General features: G+C 42.2%; 1 protein-coding gene across 1 annotated transcript in view; it reads right to left on the bottom strand.

Annotated features, from left to right (window-relative positions):
* Positions 1–19,901, bottom strand: part of LOC115102977 (adhesion G protein-coupled receptor L2-like) — a 117,758-nt gene that overhangs the window by 55,386 nt on the left and 42,471 nt on the right. Inside the window, exons 3-5 of the mRNA XM_065005689.1 lie at positions 6,613–6,826; positions 3,013–3,122; positions 10–813 (exon numbers count right to left, since the gene is read on the bottom strand). Coding sequence (XP_064861761.1) covers positions 10–813; positions 3,013–3,122; positions 6,613–6,826 — 1,128 coding nt within the window. The remainder of the gene's footprint in view (positions 1–9; positions 814–3,012; positions 3,123–6,612; positions 6,827–19,901) is intronic.

The raw sequence follows: 19,901 nt of genomic DNA, 5'->3' as shown, positions 1-19,901 counted from the left end.
GAGACGTACCGTCAGCAGGGTCTTTCTCCGCGTCAAACTCCAGGTCATAGCGCAGGATGTAAAAGTTATTCCACACGTACAGCTGGTTATCTCTGGGGTTGTAATCCACAGCAGCGATGTACTGGTACTGGTTGGGGAAGAGGATGTCTGTGTACTCTCCCTGGCTCAGCTTGGTGTTGTAGATGTAGTCGATGTGGCTCTTGGGCGCCTCGCTCTCGTTCTCCTCGTAGGTGGACCGCACCACGTGCAGCACGCCGCACACCATGAAGGCATTGGAGGCGGATCTCTTGTCGTACGCCGTCTCCCAGGTGGCCTCGAAGCGGAGCGTGTATGGGTTGAGCTGTGAGACCACGATGCGCCCGTTGTTCTGCTCCGTGGCGTAGATTACCCACAACCCCCGCTCATCGACAGCGAGGTCTATGTCCGTCTTGCCGCCCCAGCGGTACGGCGAAGTGTCGTGATAGTTGGCGTTGGCCACGATGGCTTCACCACTCTTGATGCGCGTGCGGAGGTCAAATTTCACGATGTTGCGCGTGCGCTCTTTGTTGAAGAAGATGGCTCCGTCGTAGGCCACGAAGCCGGTGCCGTCGACTCGATGTGGGAGTTTATAGGTGGTAGTCTGGCGGCCATTTTTTAAGTCCTCCAGGGAGTTGTACTCAATCAGAGTGTCGGTGCGGTACGGCGTCCAGGGCATGAAGAAGACCTTGTCTCTGGCTTGCAGGGGGTCTTTACACCACGACCCCGCCTGTTGCTCTGCCTCAAACACAAACGTGGGCTCCCCCACCTCCATCAGGGTCCCGGGACAAATGAAAACTTGTGAGGGAGAGGGAGACAGAAAGATGGGTTTAAGTAAAGAAAACAAGCATCAGTATCAACACAAACATTTCGTCAAGGTGGTGCAGTGAGTCTAGTTTTCACTGCTGTCTGAGTAGAGTGTGGGACAAAGACGTGTGGCACTGTCATTGAACTAGTGCCATTGCTTGTGAATAGAGGGAAAAAATAAAAGTGCAGGAGTGGATAAAGGACTTGCTTCTTTATGGAGTCGTTGACTGTGTGGGACAAAAAAAAAAGTTAAACAAAAGGAGGAAAAAAACCTGTAAATGCAAGACATGTAAGGGATGGGAGAGGTAGCTAGGGATGGGAGAGGTAGCGAGGTCTGAAGCGTGTACTGGAACTGGTTTGACTTCCAACTTGTGACACTGGCGGTGTAAATGGTCGAACTGCACATGCTTACTGAAAAAGCACACAGAAGACAAAATGGTAAAGACTTCACGTCTTGTGGAGAGACCAAATGACATATTCTGGATGGAGGTGGCAGCAAAGCTGGGATAAAATGACGAGGGTGGAGCTTTTGGGAGAAGACAGGACGACAAACAGTAGAGGCTGGAACTCTACGTCATAACAGACAACAACAACAAAAAGAAACCTTTGATGGGTGAGAGGGAGGCCATGGCAAGTGTCCCATTGGAATCCTATGGATTGGTTATAGATGAGAAAGGCAGGTGACCATCACGTGCTATGGGGTGCGATCGAAGGGTATTGCCAAGCAGAACAAGACTAAGCCAGAAGAAAATTCAAAACTTTATTTAAAAAATAATAATAATAATAATGACTCTCATACTTAAGTAGGTAAGCAGGGGGTATCATTCCTAATGTAATCCACCTCATGAGTCAGCGATGATCGCTCTGATAAGATGTCATGTATTCATGTCTGGACCATAAATATCTTTCAATCCTCTAGACTGCTTTAAAAAAATTTTGCCTTTGAAATTCTAATTGTCTCCCAGAGTAGCAATCAACACCCTATCGGGGTTTGTGGCGAGTGTTTTGACTAGAGAGGCAATCAGAAGAGAGGAGACAAGAGGGAGGGGTTGTATTGAACACCACATAACAGGGGGCTGAGGGGGGGGTAAGACTGGACCACTCATTTACCTTTTTGTTCCACTTCTATTTTAGGCATTGGAAAAGAAAGAAAGCAAAAAAGAAAGAGTGCAAGAGGGAGAGAAAGGTTATCGTGAGTCAACTACCAGGTACACGAGTAGAGAAGGTTAGAGGATATGATCGATAGAGGACCAAGAGATGCCTGTTTTGGGGGAACAAGAAAAAGACTGGGGGAAATAAATAGGACATTATCAGGTCCTATAATATGAAAGCAGTCAGGTTAGGGCTGGAGTCAAACACTGTTTAACAGATCACGATTCCATGCTTTTCTTGCCATCAAAATAATATGTTTTCACCTGGTCACTGACCGCATCGGTAATAATCAGGCCACAGTACTTTCAAATGAGTTGTTTGACATAAAGAAACATTGTAGCGTTTCTGAAATCGCTATTCAGTTTAAAATCAGATTAAATTCTTAGAGAAACAGCAATGTAGTTATTTTTGGCAGTATTGAATGGAGCAGTATTTACACAAAAACTTCATGGACACAAATCTAAACTAAATTCCAGAGTCTGCTTCGGCCAACCACAGAACATAACTTGTTGCTAATGTTACAGGCGAAATTTCCCTAATGAGCCAAAAAATACAATTGCAAGTGAACAATATTGAGTTCCTTCATTAAAGCAGTGCAGCAGCAAACGGAAGAGGGAAAGATCCTAGTGAGACAACTGAGGAACAAGAATGACTGAAACGTAGAAGGAGAGAAAGCATAGAGGTTCATTTGGAAAAGATACAAGAGAGGAAGGAACATTTGATGAGAAATGAAGAGGTAAAGCAAAAATATTATTTCAGAAAATCAAATCTCCACTGAATGACATAACAAAAAGGTTGCATGTTACAAGAGTCTGATTTTTAAAGGAAAAATAAATCAAGTAAATATTACATATGTTTTGGTTTCAACTGTATATTGTTTAATAATAGGCTACAAACAAACATTACACACAAGATAACACATCCCCCCCCCCCCCCCCCCAACAGGATCCCACTAAATAAGTAATGGTTGTAATAAACCGAACAATACGTTGAAACATCACATAGTAGCACTGCATAATTAAAAGGGCGAATACTTACTGTATGGGACACACTCATACTGAACCTCTAGATACTTGTAGGTACCAGGGCAGGGGTCAGGGAACACATCGGAGCCCGTCACAACCACACACTGGGTACGGTTATTGCACCTGGGAAAAGATGGATCACAAACAATTCAGCAATGACACAAACTACTATAACATCCCAGGAGTGGTATTAGGGTGAGAGAGACACATGAATAATACATAGGCACTTCCCTCTTCCCTCCACACACTTATTCAAATCAGGTTTGCAGCATTGCTGTGGTGAAGGATGTTAAAAAAAATCCTATTCATCAGAGTAGGGCCTTGATTCAATATGCTGTACTGTCGACGCCAACGTAACAAGTTGAGGGAGGAAGAGAAGAATCATTTGGGGGGAATAAATAAAAGAGAGAAACAGTAAATAGATATAAAGAGAGAGAGAGAGAGACACACACACACACACACACACACACGTAAAAAAAAAAAAAAAAAAGAGTGGAAGAACTGCGTGAAGAGCTGAAGACCGGTCTGGAGTATATTATGCGATGTTGATGAGAATGTCACCTTATCAGAGCCATGTACCCACTGAGACCACTCACCCACACAGAGAACAATTTAAATTGTACACAACAGGCAGGGTAATTGGCTGTTTCAAGCGGGTCCACCAAAAACACAGAATGCTCACCATTATTTGCTATGGGAGTTAGTTATTTGCCTCATAACTTGAGTTGACCTTGGCTATGAAGTAGAATGTGCTACCCTTAAATTAAAACGGTTTCAATTGTGCGTGTTTGTGTTTTGCGAGTGCAACAGAGTGAGAGATGGAGGGGGAAAGGGAGGGAAATAGAATAACTGATTTTGTATAAATATAAGATGAAATTGTCCCCACTTCAATCAAGCTCTCTTGAGACTGAAGGATTGAGACGGCAGCAACAACAGCAGAAGCAAACAGTTATCCATGACAAGTTTTTTTTTAAATACATTTAAAAAAGCCAAACAAAATAGCGACTTAACAATTTGCAGGCCGGTTTAGTGATAAATATTTGAGAAGGTCAAATGCAAAGTCGTGCAAGTTGGACAGATCTCTCACAGAATCACCGCCGAAGCAAAGAGCCTAGCTGTCCCTCAAAAGCCGAAAAGGACAGCGTTTAGTGTGACAGCCAAGAACAAATTAGGTTGTTATCAGACCTGCTACAAAACTTTGCCGTGACCCCGTGACCTTGTAGAAAATCCATGTGTAATACAATTACGTACAGATAAGACACACATGCGTAAAATGCAGTGTTCATTAACCAGTCACTTGCTGCCTATTACAACCTGCATATAAGTATGCGATTTGCATTGAGATATTGGACAATTAGTTGCAACTATTGTACGGTCGGTAGACTAATCATATTCTTTCTCCTATTTCGTCCCATTGTTTGTCCCCATCATCAAATGTACAATTGCAGCCGGCAGATCATCGTCATCATCACCATCATCACCACTATTACAATGACTTTACAGGAGGTTGTCTGGGAGGCAGACAGACAGCGATGTCTGTTATGTGAGCTACACTTATCCACTTCCCTTCGTCAGAAAATAATAATGAAGAAAAATGTCATTATCCCCTGCCCAGGGCTATTACCCTGTCCTACTCTGAGGGAAGAGATTAGTGCTGCATGGGAAAGGGTGAGAAAAAACTCTCCAGAACTTCCCCTTCATTCCAAATCCCTGCAATTAATCTGTTAGCTAGCTACAGTCTTGTGATTTTTTTTTACTCCAATGACACCAGAAATGACTCATTACCTCCATAATGTGTTAACACTGATTTCTGTCCACTGAAACAGTGATAATTTCACCTATCATCATTTTGTGTTTAATCATATTTGTATGTTTTCCTGCTTATGACCAATGGGTTGGTGGCGTCTTTGAAATGATTTAAATACTTAGTAATCCCGCGTGGCTCAGTTATCCCATTTGGCTCACTAGAGCACGGCGCTTGCAACGCCATGGTTGTGGGTTTGATTCTCACGGGGTCGCTCCGGATAAGATTGTCTGCTAAACGACAAGCAAATATTTAACATATAAAACCCACGGTGACATCCATGGTAACAGACAAATCCTCCACCGGCCTATTTCTCATTTCATGCAGTGTATTTATCTCCATTGTTTAAGCCGGCATCCATTATAACCAGGCTTCAGACTAGCGCATCATCGGGCTGGCTGTTCTGTGGCGTAGACCTGCTGCCTGAACCACCCAGGGTTATTGTATCAATACTCATTATTGTCATGTCTCATTTCCTCTGATCTACTACATTAGAATAACGCACACAAGCTACAGTAGGTTTAGTGGTGTAGAGCATGATCGGGCTCTGGGCTCTTTACCACCTCCACTGACTCTCCTAAAAGCCTTTGTTAACAGATTAGTTTGAAGTGGAGTTCAGTGGGTTCTAGCCCAGGCAATAATGCAGACATGGGATAAAATACTATTTGATATAATTCCAAACACTTTATCTGGGCTCGATTGAACTTGTCTGATGCAGTAGAACCAATAGAATTGTTGCAAAACCACCCATCTGGACCTCAAAGCAGGCCAGAGAAAATGCTCAAAGCATTTGAAAGATACCACATAGTGTTTGAACCCAGGACGGCTAAACCAGCACGTGAGCACGAACAGGCAAATCAAGGGACACGGTGAGCATTCTCTGTCTTTGTCTCCGTCTGGTCTGTGTGCAACTGCTGAGACAAACACCGCAGTAAATGTAGCGTGACAAGCTAAATATGGGACGTCTTTATTATCTATACAAGAGCTCATGGGAATTTTTGTGGATGCCGGATGGATAAGGCAGAAGGCAGGACCTATTTCCTAAGGTGGATGACTACATACACTCAGTAGCACACAGGTCAGGGCAGGGTAGCGGCGTGTTTCGGTAGGTGGGTTGGGGTTCTTGCTGACTTATGAAACGTTAATCTGGGGTCCTTTAAATACACACTTCCGGGCCGGGCAGTCAATTTAAAGTGGTGCATGCAGCCTAGTGGCAGTATTGCAGCTAAATGTCCTGGGAGAGTGTTACTAATATGAATGGTATTATGAGGGGGGTAGAGGCATTGCACAGGCTGGGTGCTGGGCTGTGTCAATGCAGTTACGAGTGTTGGAACAAAAAACTAATGTTGGAAACAGAGGGATTAAGAAGGAGGTTCATGTGACTCTTTTGAGACGGACAGACTGGCTGGCTGGCTGGTTGAGCAGCTGCAGTGGTACTGGTGCAGGGATGCATAGAGCATATGGTCTAGGGTTGCTACTAATGACCCCCTGTCCAGTTTTTACGGTCTAGAGTTCCACAACAATACCCACAAAAACATCTGATTATTAAAAAGTCAAGGAAGTGTGGGTAAATTGTCTGTTTTTGGTCAGTTGAAAAGGTAACATAAATGCTAGTCTAGTAATATTAGGGTTACCACCCAAACCAAACCAAACCACTAGTGGATCCAGAATCACTAGCCTGGACTCTAGAATCATATACCACACATCCCTAACTAACTCCAGGTTATATTGTGTAACGAGACCTTTCTGCTCTATTACCTTTGAGATACAATCTTGTAGGCCTTGGGTGAGGTAGCAGTTGACTCTTACCTTTGTGATATGATCTTGTAGGCGTCGGGGAGGTAACAGTTGACGTTCTCCATCTGGAACGGGTCGGCGTCGCAGATCTTGTCATCGGTGCGGCCGTAGTTCGCCGTCTCGATCATGATGACATCAGCACCGGGGCAGCGGAGATCGATGGCGTATCCTTCGCAGGAGAGCTCTCTTCTGACCAGGCCAAACGGCAGGGCCGCACGACCGAACCCTGGGCGGAAGGGAGGGAGGGATAGAGAGATGAGAGAGAGGGGGGAGGGAGAGAAAGTCAAAAGAGATATTAGGTCAAGTGCTGTACAAAACTGCTATAATATACTGCATTCGTAGGAATGGGAGCCAAGAGGAGCCAAAAGTACCCAATAAGATGGAGTCATTTGATATCTTAGGAGGTAGTACAGACTGCAGAGCATCAAAAGACAATCCATTTAATTAGTAACTGCAGACCACTCGCCCAATGTTTACAACGGTTTAAAACAGAAGAATCATAACATACAGTACAACAAGGATGAGGAAAAAGACAGTTAAATTGAATTACCAATTTCTCTAAGGTCTCTTTGTTTCTGGCAAAGACATTTGTATAGTCATTGTATAAAAGTCCATGTAACAACCCAAGAAACAAATTCAAATACACCTAAACACAATACTATAGAACTCAAAATCCTAAATTCTCAATTCCTCCTTCAGGACCATGGTTCGATTAAGTTTGAATGGTTCGTTTCGACAAAGGGGTACAAGCTCCCTCATTTTTTTTTTTGTTTCGCTCGTTTAGCTTTTCTATCAGTAGAGCAAGAGGCAGAAAAGAGCCGGAATCTCCCAGCAGCAGCATGGAATGTAATTTAATCCATTTTACAGTGTCGATGATAGAAGACACTGAAGAGGAAAAATCCACAGAAGAGGAAAAATCTATATGCGGAGCTCAGCAGATGTGAACACCAGCCAAATATCTGTGCTTTGGGGAAAATTAACTATTTTGATCAGTTTTTGTTCCTCCCATCAACAAAGTATATTGTTGTTTTTTTACTCTCTTTTTCCCCCGAAAAGCAATAAAACGCCAAGCCATAAATACCATGGAAATGCATATAAAGAGATATTAAAAGAAAGCAGAGGAGAGATAAAGAAAGAAATAGATCAATTAAAGAAAGAAAATAGGAAGGGAAAGAAAGAAAAAAAGCGAACAGGTGTGCAGTTTATTTCGAGACCAATCCCTAAGAAAACACCTCAAGTTCCAGAAATGCAAATGGTGTTCCGTTAAAGGACTAAGTGCAAGGCAGTAGCACTGCATGAGCTGTCAATAATCACTGTTGTCCGCGGCAACAGTCTGCCTCTCTGAGGGGCCAGCTCAGCTGCCATTTGTGTTTTCTGCCACTGCACTACTCTGCTAATTAGTCGCTCTTTTCAGCCTGTTACCTTCTCAGCACTCCCATTGGCTCCTCTGCATTGTCAAGTAATAACACTAACCACCCCGGGTTTGCTTTGCACCCGCCTGCTAATTGCAACCATACACAACTTGACAGCCAGGGCATGACGCAATTGGCAATTGTTTGAACGAATGGCTCAAAGTTGAAGTGATTTCGGCTCGAAACTCCTACTACCCTGAGACTTCGACCTCGGCTCACATGTCTGTCTATTTGCTTGTCATTCTAGCCTGTAGTGGTACCATGGCCCTGCTCTATTATAATGGTATTCTGTGTAGGTTCCACAAATGTCGCAGACAAACACTGGCGAGTGTCTACAAAGGCTTGGATACCAACGTGGATATAAAGCACCTGCAAGCCAAGAGATGAGAGTTTTTCTGAGACTCGACTGGAAGCATGAGGCACCAAACAAGCTCTCAATAGGAAATGCTTTTTTATGCATGAACCATTTAACAACAGAATGCTATGAGAACACTTCAGATTACAATATATGTGCATTCATGAATATACTAATGATAAACATGTATGCTAATTGGTCTGTGGATTCTGCTTCGTTGAGATGTATGTGCCGAAGTCCAACGAACTGCTATAACTACTGTAACTACCCCGTGCGGCTTCAACTTCACCACAACAACTAATGAACGGGTTTCATGGCCATTCCTCACGGAGGGAGTGACAGCTTTATCACACAGGCAGAGGCTACAGAAAGCAGACAGAGAGAATCATTTTCATGGGGTTGTAAAGTTTCTCAATGGAAAAACTCTCCTTTAGAGTGGACTGTAGCTCACTGTAACTTCCCCTCCCTCCTTCCCCTTCTGTCCAACAGTTAGCTATGGGCCATCTATCAGGGAACTACAGTTTACTGTATGGTCTGATCACACACAGCTGCTGTCAATTGAGGCCTAGCAATTGATTAAGCCTGGGGCTCGCCTGCCTCCTCTTCCCCAGTACAGTATAGATCCATCTGGCCATAGGGCAACAGTATATCAATTAAGGGGGAGTATCTTGACTGTTATGGGCGCACACAAGGACAAATTGCCTGGTCTCTCCACTCCCTTCAGATAGCATGGATCTCATTAAAGACTCACTTACCTCTCGGTAATTGGATACGTATCATGAAAAATCCCTTAAAAAAAAGTTGTAATGTTTTGAGAAAATCTTGTTTTGTTTCCTTACAATAGAATGAATTTCCTAAATAATAGAATGAAGTAAAAAGCCATTTCGTTCTGTTTGAAGACTGCACATCATGTTCTTTCAATAACCATTAGTTCAAAGCATTCTTACCTCTTTGGCTGCATTTACACAGGTAGCTTAATTCTTTTCACATCAGATATTTTTTAGAGCTGATCTGATTTGTTAAAAGACCAATTAGTGTAAAGAATTGGTCTGCCTGTGTCAATGAAGTGAACAGATGTGAACAGAATGGAAAACACGGGTACTTTATTTATCATTTTTATTTAACCTTTATTTAACTTAGACAAGTCAGTTAAGACCAATTTTTTTATTTACAACGACAGCCTACACTGATCAAACCCGGACGACGCTGGGCCAATTGTGCTCTGCCCAATCACGGCCGGTTGTGATACAGCCTGGATTTGAACCAGGGTGTCTGTAGTGATGCCTTTAGCACTGAGATGCAGTGCCTTAGACCACTGTGCCACTCGGGCATGACACATTTACAATGTACCCACTTAGATTTGTTTTGGAACATCACTGTGAATGTTGGAGACTTTTATTAAAAGTTAAATGGGGCAGAGAGGTTTTACGCGGGGGGAGAAACATTTTGGTGTGCGCATGAGTGTCAATGTCTTGAGGAAGTGTGAAAAGCTTTTCATCTCATGGCTCTGTGTAACTTTGTTTGACTTCTCTGTTCCAACTTTGCAGTGGTAGGAAAAAAAACTGCCACAGGACACAAGCATGTCGGGCAGCCAGCTGCAGTTCAGAACCGTTCAGAAAACAGGAGGGAAAATCCATAGCACATCGTGTGTGTGTTTGTGTGTGAAAAAAATAAATAAAAGAACGGAGCAAGACTACCTCTCTCTTCATCGCTCCTTCAGACTAACATTAAATCATCCTACATAAGGCTGGCACAATAACCGTATAATCGCGTAACCGATAATGAATTGCCCAAAGCATAGTTTTGAGATATTGAGCAATAAAGTTTTCACATTCCAGATCTCAGAACTGTTTTCTAGTGAATTCTTCTTTTGATCACCCATTCTGGTCCTCATCCTAAATGTACCTGAAGTGCAGAGCATCGAAATCCTAAGACATTTGAAAATCTTTTTTGTTTTTTTAATGGGGTGCAATCGCAGCTAGAACCTTGTGGCTCTGAAATGTCAATCTGGCTTCAGCCATAAGATTCTATCTGGCACAGTATGTTACATTTATGTCAATAGAAAAGTACAAAAAAATGTAATGATTAAATCAAGAGAATTACCCTTCTTTCTAGTCACATACAGTGCCTTGCGAAAGTATTCGGCCCCCTTGAACTTTGCGACCTTTTGCCACATTTCAGGCTTCAAACATAAAGATATAAAACTGTATTTTTTTGTGAAGAATCAACAATAAGTGGGACACAATCATGAAGTGGAACGACATTTATTGGATATTTCAAACTTTTTTAACATTTCAAAAACTGAAAAATTGGGCGTGCAAAATTATTCAGCCCCCTTAAGTTAATACTTTGTAGCGCCACCTTTTGCTGCGATTACAGCTGTAAGTCGCTTGGGGTATGTCTCTATCAGTTTTGCACATCGAGAGACTGAATTTTTTTCCCATTCCTCCTTGCAAAACAGCTCGAGCTCAGTGAGGTTGGATGGAGAGCATTTGTGAACAGCAGTTTTCAGTTCTTTCCACAGATTCTCGATTGGATTCAGGTCTGGACTTTGACTTGGCCATTCTAACACCTGGATATGTTTATTTTTTAACCATTCCATTGTAGATTTTGCTTTATGTTTTGGATCATTGTCTTGTTGGAAGACAAATCTCCGTCCCAGTCTCAGGTCTCAGGTCTTTTGCAGACTCCATCAGGTTTTCTTCCAGAATGGTCCTGTATTTGGCTCCATCCATCTTCCCATCAATTTTAACCATCTTCCCTGTCCTTGCTAAAGAAAATCAGGCCCAAACCATGATGCTGCCACCACCATGTTTGACAGTGGGGGTGGTAGGTTCAGGGTGATGAGCTGTGTTGCTTTTACACCAAACATAACGTTTTGCATTGTTGCCAAAAAGTTCCATTTTGGTTTCATCTGACCAGAGCACCTTCTTCCACATGTTTGGTGTGTCTCCCAGGTGGCTTGTGGCCACTTTAAACAACACTTTTTATGGATATCTTTAAGAAATGGCTTTCTTCTTGCCACTCTTCCATAAAGGCCAGATTTGTGCAATATACGACTGATTGTTGTCCTATGGACAGAGTCTCCCACCTCAGCTGTAGATCTCTGAAGTTCATCCAGAGTGATCATGGGCCTCTTGGCTGCATCTCTGATCAGTCTTCTCCTTGTATGAGCTGAAAGTTTAGAGGGATGGCCAGGTCTTGGTAGATTTGCAGTGGTCTGATACTCCTTCCATTTCAATATTATCGCTTGCACAGTGCTCCTTGGGATGTTTAAAGCTTGGGAAATCTTTTTGTACCCAAATCCAGCTTTAAACTTCTTCACAACAGTATCTCGGACCTGCCTGGTGTGTTCCTTGTTCTTCATGATGCTCTCTGCGCTTTTAACGGACCTCTGAGACTATCACAGTGCAGGTGCATTTATACGGAGACTTGATTACACACAGGTGGATTGTATTTATCATCATTAGTCATTTAGGTCAACATTGGATCATTCAGATATCCTCACTGAACTTCTGGAGAGAGTTTGCTGCCCTGAAAGTAAAGGGGCTGAATAATTTTGCATGCCCAATTTTTCAGTTTTTGATTTGTTAAAAAAGTTTGAAATATCCAATAAATGTCGTTCCACTTCATGATTGTGTCCCACTTGTTGTTGATTCTTCACAAAAAAATACAGTTTTATATCTTTATGTTTGAAGGCTGAAATGTGGCAAAAGGTTGTGGCAAAGTTCAAGGGGCCGAATACTTTCGCAAGGCACTGTATATGAATTCAAATATATGAATTCATGTCCATCACACATTTGTTAAAGCGAAGATGTCAAATACACTATATCCTATGGAGAACTAGCAGCATTGCTAAAGCTTAGCTCTGGATGACTAAACTTGATATATTGTTCTGGTGTCTGACACCCAAAGTATGTCAACTACTTGCTAGTCATCAATAAAACATTTGTAATTTTAGTAAAATAACCCTTCCATGGAGGTTTTCATATGGCTATAGAACTAGTCAAAAACAGCAATGCCTCTCTAAGGACCTTAAACATGCTCTAAGGCACCTGTATTTATTTATTTTTGACCGTAAAGAGCTTACGTTACAGCCATTCTTCAGAAAAATGGTGGGAAAAAAATCTAAGTAATTGAAAAAGAGGACCAGAACCTATGATATGAATAATCAAGTACTTGGGAGTCCCAAGGTTCTATCTGCAAAATATATGGTTTTGAGATAATCATTTTTTTTTAAGTCCCAGATCTCAGAACTGCTTTTGTGATGTCTTCCTCTTTCATGACTCAATAAGTATATCACCCTCCATCCAATTATTTTTGATTGACTATCCATCATTGTGTGATTGGACTGCAGATAGAACCATATAGCAGTAAGTTAAAAGGTGTTTGTGCAGATAGAACATTCAGATCATTTACAGAAAAATGACATTATAAACGATATTATTTATTTTTATCTGACATATCTCACATGTAAAGGACCACCTAAAGAGCAACTGTGTTAATGACACAATTTTGACCAAAATGTCAGATATAACCTTCTAGTCCCAAGGTCAAGAATGATTAACAATAATGTGAACAAAAACAAAGTATCATAATCGCCTTAATACATTTATTTTAAGAGGGGGGAGGGATTCAACTTTATTTTCAAGTAGATAGTTTACCCAATAGCAATTATTCATTTTTACATGAAAAGGGTAAAATTGCAATCATTTTACGAGCATAGTCGGAAGAAGCTTCTTTTCCAAAAGTTACAAGCAGCCAAACCTATACATATTTTAGATGGGGGTGTCACCAACGCTGTGTTGTATTAATTAGGTAAGTCGTAGATATTTTTCAAAGATGCATTATGATACATTACAAGCTCAAAACAAACAAAAATACAATTATGACTCGTTACCCATAATTCCATATACGCCACAGTCTTAATCCTATGGCTGTAACCAGCAGGCCAGTATATAATATACTAAATGGAATGCGCAATTGAATTGCCATGGAAACCGCTGTATACATTTTCTCTGTGCCATAATTGGCTATGATCCCCTATTCCTGGCCCTGTTGACACGGTGACGCCTTATCAGGCATTCTGGTCAGTGACTGACTGACTGACTGACTGGGGGAAAGAAAATAGGCTTTTCAGATTCCTCCCCCTGGCCAGCCAACGGTAAGCCTGCTATTTGAGCTCAAGTGAGCACAGAGTAGGCAGACGGGGGGCCAATACGGACTCACAATGTGTTGTATTATGGAAGTGTGGAGTCTCTTCTCCTTTTTTCGGGTACGCAGCCTATAATTCACTGGCAACAATCCTTTCCATAATACATATTTTGTTTTCTATCAACACCCTTGAAATTGAAAGTGGCACCACAGCGCAGATGGGTGCATCTGAAAAATACAGGCCCAGCCAGTGGCGCGCTGCCATCGTCTGATGCTTTTAAACCCCTGAGGAAAAAAAAGAGAGAAAAAAATAAAAAGACAATTGAGGTTTGATATAAAGCTATTGGCTTTGGCCAGAGCACCAGACCATGACACACAGTCACAGTTATGTTTAGCCCCTCATCCTAACCCCTCATTTTCCCAGGATTGTTTTGTCCTTTAAGAGGCCTATCCTATACAACCTTTAACCCCCAAAACTCCCCTCCTCTGCTCTCCACGAGGACTTCAGACTCAGACTGAGGAGCCGCAAGAGTACCGGAATGTTTGATCAGTCTGGCAAAAAGTGGGCCAGTTTTGGAGGGGTGGGGGGGGGGATACAGACAGAGTGGCGAGGGCCGCAAGAGCCTTCACAGACAGACAGACAGAGCACAGCTAGGCGTTGGTTGACGCTTGTCATCCTCCATTAAGGCCTCTTTGATTGGTCTTTGTGGTCGTGGAAACGTCAAACAGCTGCATGCAAATGGACCTGTTCCCCCAGGCTGGCCCCCATTGTTCTGGGCCTAGGCTTGACAGGGACGCTTTCTCCACAGGATAAAGCAGGGTGTAGCCCTTTAGAAGAATAAGAGTGGCCCCACCGCTGACACAGCATGAGTCCTTCAAAATTGTTTGCCTTTTTTGGTCGTTTTATTCTTCAATATTACTGGTAGCCTATGTCTCGGGAAGAAAGAGGGAATCTTCCAAAGTTAAGCATTCCTCCCAACTGCGCTGGATGCCTCCATAATCTAATATCCGGAGCGAGAGTATAGGGCAAGCGAGCATACAGTATGTTTTCCAAAGATGAAGTCACGATTTTCCAAAGGGAATTAAGAAAAAAAAAGAAAAAATCCAAAGCATATTTGAATACTTAACAAGTGTGAACAAAGCGGCTACACGTTTTTTTTAAACAAATTCTGCTCTCTTTGTACTCCTCTGCAGTATTTCTAATCTGTTCAATGGAAGTTGTTGATTTGCAGGCCAAGGAAGGATTTAAAAAACAATAGGCTGAATTCATTTGGTACTTGTATGAAGAAAATCACGGTGGCTTCTAAAGGGCACTTGCAATTAACCCCTTCTTTATTAAATAATACTAGTCTCAAATTGTAAACACAACATTCTTAAGCTGACAGAAAATTATTATATTTTGTATAAATATTTCATACAAGTCTCTTTTCATATCCCTCAGTAGCATACAATAAATAGCATAGCTGCTGGTGTCTGGTAGCATACAATAAATAGCATAGCTGCTGGTGTCTGGTAGCATACAATAAATAACATAGCTGCTAGTGTCTGGTAGCATACAATAAATAGCATAGCTGCTAGTGTCTGGTAGCATACAATAAATAGCATAGCTGCTGGTGTCTGGTAGCATACAATAAATAACATAGCTGCTAGTGTCTGGTAGCATACAATAAATAGCATAGCTGCTAGTGTCTGGTAGCATACAATAAATAGCATAGCTGCTAGTGTCTGGTAGCATACAATAAATAACATAGCTGCTAGTGTCTGGTAGCATACAATAAATAGCATAGCTGCTGGTGTCTGCCATTTGCTATCTGTGATACAATCTCACAAATGCTATCCAAAAGGAAGACACACATTAAAACACATGGGAGTGAGTTGAGAGATGAGGAAGGAGATTTGGGGAGTTGCAAAATAACATCTGCACAGGAGATACACTGTACAGGCATGACCCCGCTACAACAGGCCCATATTTCATTACAACCACGAAAACTGCAATAATACAATCGACAAGGACATATGGCACCATCTCCCATGACACTCACCCCCTCTCTCTCTTTCCGTCTCTGTTCTAGCTTGCTGGGAATCGTTTCTAAAGACAATGTCAGACAAGACCGCAAAGCAGACCCCAAAGGCTAAACGCTACTTTCCCAGACAAATAACTGCTATCAAACACCTCCAGGTTCCGATATACCGTAAACATTCTAAAATAGAACCGGATAAGTCACTTAGTCCATTTGTGGTGAAAGCCATGCTCCCAGGAATTTCTCTCTTTAATATGGCTGAAATACAATGGTGGTGCTTCAGGTTCCAAAAATCACTCTTGGTATTCATGACCGTGGCCATTCATCTCCTAGACTGTGTTTTCTATATTTTTTCCCTCTGGAAACAGTGGGTGGGCATTGCAGGAGAGCAGGAGAGCATTACACGCGCGGCATGTTGATGCGTGTCTCATTCTGGAGAACTAAAGGGGAAGGATTTGTCATATCACTGGGACTAAATCATGATAGAGTCAGGCCCCCCCGGTGGCATCTCTTAAGCGCTTGGAAATATTGGAGATATTGGAGATATTGTGTGGGCGTGTGTACATGTGTGTGGCTGAGAGACCCTGTCACGGCAGACGCTCAGGTGGCATTCCTCATCCCCATTTCCCCTCAACCCTATTTTCTCTCTCCTGTTCACAAGCCCAGGTGCTCCAGGCATGCTAACTTGCAAGCCTCCTTTAAATCCCAACCTAAACCTCAAATCCACTTCAAAAGTGACGCACGAGTGAGTGATGCTCCCATTGTCCTTATTTTTTTTTTACACCAAACGCCCTTTAGTGCTTAACCTGATCTTGTTGTTGTCTTCAAAGTCAGCAATGGCAAAACATGACAGTTCCAGACAATTTACAAATTCAATTTAGCGTCTAGGCGAAATACTTTTTTGGTTCTTCAAAGACAGCAGCAGGCTCAACTCAAGCTAAAGACATCCCTCGATGACATCTGATTTTCCAAGCTCTGAGGGAAAGTGAAAGAGTATAACCATAGAACTAGAATTACAAGAATCGGAATTCCCAATCAAGCCAATGGGTCTGTGATGGGTGAAATTCTATTTCTATGTTTACAACTAACAATCTAACATGCCCTGTTTAAACTGAGGTCATCTTCTCTGTCAATGGGACTGCCCTGACCTCTGACCTTTAAGACACATCAAAAGGAAGCCATTTAAGAATGGGGAGCAACATCATTACACAGCTAACGCATTTAATCCTCTGAGGCCAACGCAGGGTCACCCATTAATTAAGCTCCTCATGACAGGGACGACACCATGTTAAAAACATGTCTTAGAAAAATGTCTCATTTCGTCAATCTTTATCCAAACCAAACGCCTGTTGGATTATTAGTTTTAGAGTTTGGCAAATCAAACATTTTTTTGTTTGTTTGTTAAGGAACTAGAAATGGTCAATTCCACAGTGACAGAATTACGCTGAGGCTCCCATTTTTTCCATTTTAAACAGTGTGCCGAACAAAAAACATTGATTTCAAAGTTTAACAAACCATACAACTCTATGCACAGTGACAACGTTGAAACATTAACACAGTAAATAAATAAAACATGTAGATGCAATGATGCACATTTTAGTAACATAATTACGATAAAATTTCCCTCCGTTTTATTCTGTTACCAAACTTTCTATCTGCACAGTTCTACCTGTAAACGTGTTTTTGTCAAATGTTCAGTGGAAATTGTTAAAAGTAATCCTTGTGCATAGAGTTATGGTTTGTCAAACTTTGAAATCAATGTTTTTTGTTTGGTGTACATTTTAAAGTGTGATCTCAGCGTCCAAAGAGTCTCAGCGTCCAAAGAGTCTCTGCGTCCAAAGACACAAATATGTGTCACAGGCGTTAATAAACATTAAAATCGCAAAAGGCTTTGGTTGAGAGTTTATGAAAAACCTACTCAGTATACACAAGGGAGAGAATCAATAATTAGTTCACTGCTGCAAGCTGGCCTAGCATATTATTGCATGTGTTTTCCACAGAGTTGATGAAACACACAGAAAGAGGAGAATATAGAAGGAAAATCTCCCCTGTGTGTAGCAAGGGCGCAGTTTCTTTATCTCCCCTGAATGATTGTGCTGCATCCTTAAACGTCCTCAAAGCCAAAGCCCCGTTCCTAACCCCTCACATTTAAACCCCAGCTGGGCTTTCTGCTTCAAGTCCCGGAACCAGTCAGGTGCTTCCCTAAGGGGGGTCCCCTCCTCATCACATGGCCCTGCATGTGTGTGTGCGTACGTGTGTGTGTTTGTGTGTTCTGAGCCCGGCCCAGGAGGCTCCCTCAGTACGGCACATTGACAGAGTATGTCAGAAGGAACTGTGACTGGAACAGGGATTAAATCCGTTCCTAATAATGAGGCTGGAACAGTTGGGCTGACTGGGGACAAACCAGAACCGGAGGACTACGAGTAGCCAAGTGGTAAAAAGCGTTAGGCCAGTAACCAAAAGATCTCTGGTACGAATCCCAGAGCCAACTAGGTGAAACATCTGCCAATGTGCCCTAGAGCAAGGCACTCAACCCACTTGGATAAGGAAAGGACACAGATGATAGGGGGAACAGTCTCATGCACGCCACAAGCACACGCTCACACAAATACGCCACATGCACATACATGCAAAAACACAGCCGTGAAAGCCGTACACTATATATTAATGATAACAAATAATGTGTTAGAATATAACAGTGAAGGTCCAATTCGAGTCCTGACATACAATACAATCATGTTACAATTACCTCCTGACAGAGTACAGTTAAGTGATAATGCCCTCGAAGCTGGTGTTTGGAGGATATATTGGCACAGGTGTTGTTAGGCATATCATCCAAACACCGGCTTCGAGGGCATTATCACTTCTATACAAGGGTTTACCAACATATTCAAATAATGATTTACAGTTGAAGTCAGAAGTTTACATACACTGAGGTTGGAGTCATTAAAACTTGTTTTTCAACCACTCCACAAATGTCTTGTTAAACAAACTATAGTTTTGGCAAGTTGGTTAGGACATCTACTTTGTGCATGACACAAGTAATTTGTCCAGCAATTGTTTACAGACAGATTATTTCACTTATAATTCACTGCATCATAATTCCAGTGGGTCAGAGGTTTACAGACTCTAAGTTGACTGTGCCTTTAAACAGCCTGGAAAATTCCAGAAAATGATGTCATGGCTTTAGAAGCTTCTGATTGACATCATTTGAGTCAATTGGAGGTGTACATGTGGATGTATTTCAAGGGCTACCTTGAAACTCAGTGCCTCTTTGCTTGACATCATGGGAAAATCAAAATAAATCAGCCAAGAAATTGTAGACGTCCACAAGTCTGGTTCATCCTTGGGAGCAATTTCCAAATGCCTGAAGGTAAAACGTTCATCTGTACAAACAATAGTACGCAAGTATAAACACCATGGGACCACGCAGCGGTCATACCACTCAGGAAGGAGACACGTTCTGTCTCCTAGAGATGAACGCACTTTGGTGCGAAAAGTGCAAATCAATCCCAGAACAACAGCAAAGGACCTTGTGAAGATTCTGGAGGAAACAGGTACAAAAGCATCTATTTCCACAGTAAAACGAGTCCAATATCGACTTTACCTGAAAGGCCGCTCAGCAAGGAAGAAGTCACTGCTCCAAAACCGCCATAAAAAAAACAGACTATGGTTTACACATGGGGACAAAGATCGTACTTTTTGGAGAAATGTACTCTGGTCTGATGAAACAAAAATAGAACTGTTTGACCATAATTACCATTGTATTGTTTGGAGGAAAAAGAGGGAGGCTTGCCGTGAAGCATGGGGGTGGCAGCATCATGTTGTGGGGGTGCTTTGCTGCAGGAGGGACTAGTGCACTTCACAAAATAGATGGCATCATGAAGACAGAAACTTATGTGGATATATTGAAGCAACATCTCAAGACATCAGTCAGGAACTTAAAGCTTGGTCGCAAATGGGTTTTCCAAATGGACAATGACCCCAAGCATACTTCCAAAGTTGTGGCAAAATGGCTTAAGGACAACAAAGTAAACATATTGGAGTGGCCATCACAAAGCCCTGATCTTAATCCTATAGAAAGGATGGGCAGAACTGAAAAGCATGTGCAAGCAAGGAGGCCTACAAACCTGATTCAGTCACACCATCTGTCAGGAGGAATGGGCCAAAATTCACCCAACATATTGTGGGAAGCTTGTGGAAGGCTACCTGAAAAGTTTGACCCAAGTGAAACAATTGAAAGGCAATGCTACCAAATACTAACTGATTGTATGTATGTATGGAATACCTAGGATAGGATAAAGTAATCCTTCTCCCCCTCCCCCCCCCCCCCTTAAAAGACCTAGATGCACTATTGTA

Source organism: Oncorhynchus nerka, linkage group LG20 (genome assembly GCF_034236695.1).
Source record: "Oncorhynchus nerka isolate Pitt River linkage group LG20, Oner_Uvic_2.0, whole genome shotgun sequence".
Classification (NCBI taxonomy): Eukaryota; Metazoa; Chordata; class Actinopteri; order Salmoniformes; family Salmonidae; genus Oncorhynchus; species Oncorhynchus nerka.
Note: the sequence above shows the minus strand (reverse complement) of the source record. Positions and strands in the feature narration are given on the sequence as shown.